This window comes from Penaeus japonicus, unplaced genomic scaffold (assembly GCF_977035675.1).
Source record: "Penaeus japonicus unplaced genomic scaffold, GWHDUDI00000001_assembly GWHDUDI00000005, whole genome shotgun sequence".
Classification (NCBI taxonomy): domain Eukaryota; kingdom Metazoa; phylum Arthropoda; class Malacostraca; order Decapoda; family Penaeidae; genus Penaeus; species Penaeus japonicus.
The window spans coordinates 16,179,596-16,184,595 of record NW_028234407.1 but is presented as its reverse complement, the minus strand read 5'-3'; the positions used below and the strand labels follow the sequence as shown (position 1 = coordinate 16,184,595).

Genomic DNA, 5,000 nt, shown 5'->3' with positions numbered 1-5,000 from the left:
GAATAACACTCCTTTTCAGGTTGTACTAGCTGAGAAACCTCTCATTGCTGAAGAAACAGATCTTATTGAGCCAACCCTCTTGGATGAGCTGATATGTCATATTGCCTCCTTGGCATCAGTGTACCATAAACCCCCATCAGCATTTGTTGAAGGGAGAACTGGTCTCCGAAGGGCCCTTCCCAAGGTTGGTGTAACCATCTTCTGACTGTATAATTTTCTTTCAGTAGTGGTGTGCTTAACCCGTTCCCGACGGGGCCAATCCGGCTTAAATAGACCAAAATTCCGGGACTCTTGAATGCATAAGCCTAACGCGTCGGGATTCTCGGCCGCACTAGCCGCGAGCCAGCGCTGTGCGCTGGCTCCTCCCGCGCCCTGGGCTAGACAAAGTAACGCGTCCCCGTCATGTAGCCCAAAAACCACTAGACGTGTTATCTTGTCATCCGTCGTTAACGGGTTAATCATTTGTATACAATAGAGGGTTGGATTATATGTGTAAGGTTAGTGGAGTGACTTTATTGTCATCTTCTAACTTCTATATTTTTAAACTTTTATTTTTAGTCATCTGGAAGTGATGGAGAGTCAAGTGGAGACAACCAGCAGCAGGCCCCACAGCCTACTGTCATCCCCAATCAGGATTCCCTCATCCCAGACCTGCTCAACATGGATATCAACGCTCCTCCAGTTATTCCTCAGGCATCGCAGCCAGGTATGTATTTGTATTCTTCCATAAGAATGTATCTACTTTTAAGTACTATTCTTGTTATTTATTATATGTGAATCACCTAGTTAAATAGTTTATAGTTTATGCAGTAGTTAACTCCTGTATATCAGTCATTACTATCCATTTGTTGATGATACGTATAATTTCTTAAATAGTTAATTAACTTGATATCAGTATCTTTGTTTCTTGGAAAAGTTTTATAGGCACATAGACGAATGTGAAATATTTTAAAGTCTTGTCCTGTAAATCCAAAGACATGTGCTGTATTACCATGTAGATTAATATGCCGTTTAATTCACATGTAAGCAGTGTAAAGGTTTAGTGATCCAGCAAACCAAATATCCCATATCTCTTTAAACCTGTAAAGTATGCTATATTTATGCGTGATGGTTGTCCCACTCTCCCCCTTGGTAGCATACTCTGGTGGCACACTGGATCTCCTTGGCGGTGGATTAGATTCCCTCTTGGGAGGTGGCGGAGCTGACGTAGGGGCTGCCCCTGCTGCCCCAGGGGTTCCTCCAACTGCCACATCCTCAGCAGGTACTCACTCGCTATCTTTCTCCATTTTTTGTTGTATTTTATGCTATTGTTTGAGAGCTTTTCCCCTTGGTACTGAATTGGCAAGCTATAGTTTAAGTGTGAAGTATCTTTTAAGAAATGTTTTAATATGTTGAAAAATATATTTACAAATAATTTTATAACTAAATGATTATTGCGAGTTTGTTACATCTAACTGGTACTAAAATTGTTTAAGAAGAAATATATTCTGCATTTACTCATTTTGATAATATGTTAGGAAAGATTCAGGACAGTGAGCAAGGCATATATATATATATATATATATATATATGTGTGTGTGTGTGTGTGTGTGTGTGTGTGTGTTAGCTTTTCCATTGTTGAGATGTTTGTATTTCATGAAATTTGTTAATATTTGATAAGCTAATCTTTCCAAGCACAGTATTTAGGTGTGAGAAGAATGTATTATGGTATAATTGATATACATTTTTCTTTTTTCCATGTAATGCTATATCTAAGGTGACACAGGTACTGAGGATTTACAATGGGTTTATAGCATGTCTCTCTCCAAAACTTGTTCTGTACCTCGGTACTGTTTTTTACTGTTTGGTGATGAGATAGTCAGTATTATCTTGGTTTGATATCCTAGATTGGGCATGTTAGGATCATGTTATACTTCCTTTTCTAAGTAACCAGTGATGGAAATGAGAAGGTTTATGTAGAGTATAATTATATATGTTATCTTAGTTTTTGTACTCTTTCAAGGAATACCTTAATTTTTGAAGTAGAAGAAAATTGACACAGAAATTGTTGACCCTTTAAACCTGCAGTTACACACTCATTCTGACAGTTGCATTCACATACTCATTCACTCACACTTGTTATGGTTCAGAATAAGCAGAACTCTTACATGCTTATAAGATAAAAATTTACTCATGTCTATATTGTAATGACATTTTTATTGTTAGTGAAGTTGAGACACAATTGAAAGATATTCACTAGTCTGCAATTAACCCATTGCAGATGGGAACCCAAGGGAGCTAACTGGCCATCAAGATGGGATAATTCTGTTGCCGTGGGCACCGGCCAGATATTAGAAAGACACAAAATTTTGGTTTAGGCTGACTTTGGAAAGCTGTAGTTTTGAAACTAGCGATGTGATGGTCATAAATCTTAACAATTGTGAGCATACTTCAACAGTGAGCAGTTTGTGATGTTACATTATGTACACATTATGATAGCTGTCTTTTAGACCTAACCAAAGCTATCATGTATATCGTGACACTTATCTGCAATGGGTTAAAAGTGATATGCTTTTTTTGTGTGCTTTAAACTCTTCAATTTAAAGTGAAATGTTAGTGGACTTATTCAATGGTGTACATTACACTTTAGGATCCATTCAGGTATTATTTTGACACATATTTTTTAAACATCAATATTTTGAAACAAGGGTGCACTGAAATATATCCAATTGAAAATATCATATCTGACACTGATTTTAAAGACATTCAGTACTGCCCATGAAGCAGTGAGATTATGATTTAAAAAAAAAGAACAATGATAATGACTATAATAATAAAAATAATAACAACAACAACAGTAATAAAAATAATAGCTTAGATGAGGAAATAAATGCTGACCTTTGCAATAATCCGTTTTATCTGATCTGTCCACATGGTACAAAAGTAGCACATGGGCACATGACTGGCTATTATTTGCACTTACACTACCAGATGTCTTTTTACATACGGGAAAGGAAAGAAAGAATAGTTATTTTAAAATCCATTGTTTTGTTTGCATGCGATCAGACTTGACTTTGGTACAAGGTTGAGTTTATGTGCTTGCATTTCAAAATAACAGTGCAAATTGGCATGTTTTGGATATATATGTCAATATCTAAGGGTTAATTTCACATCTGCATGTTCCGATATTTTACTGACTTAAAAGCTTGAGTATTTAATACAAATGAGTTATGATATCAGACGTTAATTTCAGCCTATCACGAGCCAGGAATGCATAGTTGCCATATGTGGCTTAAAATTACAATATTCAGTGGACAGATTGAAGAAAAATGACTTTAGTTTATTTATTTGTAATGGTGTTTTTTGTGTATTTTTCTGCTTATAACTTCGATCTCTTGCCCCTTAAATAGGAAGATTTACATACAAATTTATCAGCCAATATAATTCAATATTGTTACTATTGCAAGGCTACTTCTACAATACAAACAGAGCATGCTAACACACTAGACAAAACTGCCAGTACAACTAAAATTATATTTTTAGGTAACCATATGTACATTTTCACATAATAACTTAGCCTTGTATGATTTATCTATGGATACTTACTTTAGCATTGATATGCTTTTAGAGTAAAATAAAAGTTACATACAGTATGTATAATAATTTACGGTCTTCCTATACCAGGGCTCTTAGGGGATATTTTTGGAATTGGCTCTTCAAGTGCACCAGTTTACAGTCCACCAAAGCAGGTTTGGTTGCCTGCTAATCGTGGAAAGGGAATGGAGATATCTGGAACTTTCTCACGCAAGTATGTAATCACAGACAGGTTTTTAAATGCTGGTCATTTGCTTATAACCTAAGTAGTAATACTTCGCACAAAATTTTTGATATCATCACTTCAGTGGAAAGATAAAATGATAGCTCTAATATCATACATTGCTCTCTCTACAGGAATGGAAATATTTCAATGGATTTGACTCTGAGCAACAAGGCAATGCAGCCTATCTCTGGCTTTGCCATACAGCTGAACAAGAACAGCTTTGGGGTCACACCAGCAGCTCCGCTGAATGTGGCTGCTCCTCTAGCTCCTAACCAGTCCATTGATGTGAGTCTCTCACTCACCACCAGTGGCCCAGTTCAGCGTATGGATCCACTTACAAACTTGCAGGTGGGTTTTTGGCCTAATGCTTACAATGAATGTTTGCAAAGTAAGATGAATGTGACTGTCAGATTCTTGCTTAGGCATATTGTTGCACTCTCTTTCATCTTTGTAGAAGAATTTATTGTATTATGTCTTTCTCCTCTTCATCGTTGTCCTCCTCCTTTTTCCCCTGGCCAAGATCATTAATCAGCCATATATCTTGTATTTAAAGGTTGCTATCAAGAACAGCGTGGATGTATTCTACTTTGCAACGGTGATGCCAATACACATCTTCTTTACTGAGGATGGAGCCATGGACAAGAGAGTTTTCCTTTCTACTTGGAAGGACATTCCAAGTCAAAATGAAGTTCAATTCAACATTGAGAATATTAATCTTAATGCAGGTGAGTAGTGTGTGTTAAAGTTGACCTCTCTTTTGTAAGTGGTTTTGTGTTCATATTTTTTTTCCTATTGCTATGCTTTTGGTTTTTAGTATAATATGAATGGTGCCTGTGTTGCAGAAGTAAAATTTATTATAAGAAATACACAGATAATTTTTTTTTAATCAAAGCATTTTTATCTACTGTATGGTGTGCTATTTATGTGTTGTCTGGGTTTTTTGTTTGTAAGTGTGTGACTGTTTTATGTTTTGAATTAATATGCATTTATCACAGAGATGGAATGGTTAAAATAACAGCTATCAGTACATTTTCTTCACTTGCACACCATCTGTATTAGATAAATTTGTCATTAGATACAAAATTCATAGTGCAATTTACCTGCTATTCTTAAAATGAGTTAACTCTCTTTAACCCATCCACGACGGGGGAATTCTTGCCTTGAATGTCCCAATGCCGGGGCGTTCAAATTATTAGGCCTA

General features: G+C 36.2%; 1 protein-coding gene across 4 annotated transcripts in view; it reads left to right on the top strand.

Moving 5' to 3' along the window:
- The window catches only part of AP-1-2beta (adaptor protein complex 1/2, beta subunit), a 15,703-nt gene that overhangs the window by 8,718 nt on the left and 1,985 nt on the right, over window positions 1-5,000 (top strand). For all 4 annotated transcript variants that reach the window (XM_043004792.2, XM_043004790.2, XM_043004788.2 and 1 more), the window contains exons 12-17: window positions 20-184; window positions 559-706; window positions 1,136-1,261; window positions 3,664-3,787; window positions 3,931-4,147; window positions 4,353-4,524. In XM_043004792.2, the coding sequence (XP_042860726.1) occupies window positions 20-184; window positions 559-706; window positions 1,136-1,261; window positions 3,664-3,787; window positions 3,931-4,147; window positions 4,353-4,524 (952 nt within the window). The remainder of the gene's footprint in view (window positions 1-19; window positions 185-558; window positions 707-1,135; window positions 1,262-3,663; window positions 3,788-3,930; window positions 4,148-4,352; window positions 4,525-5,000) is intronic.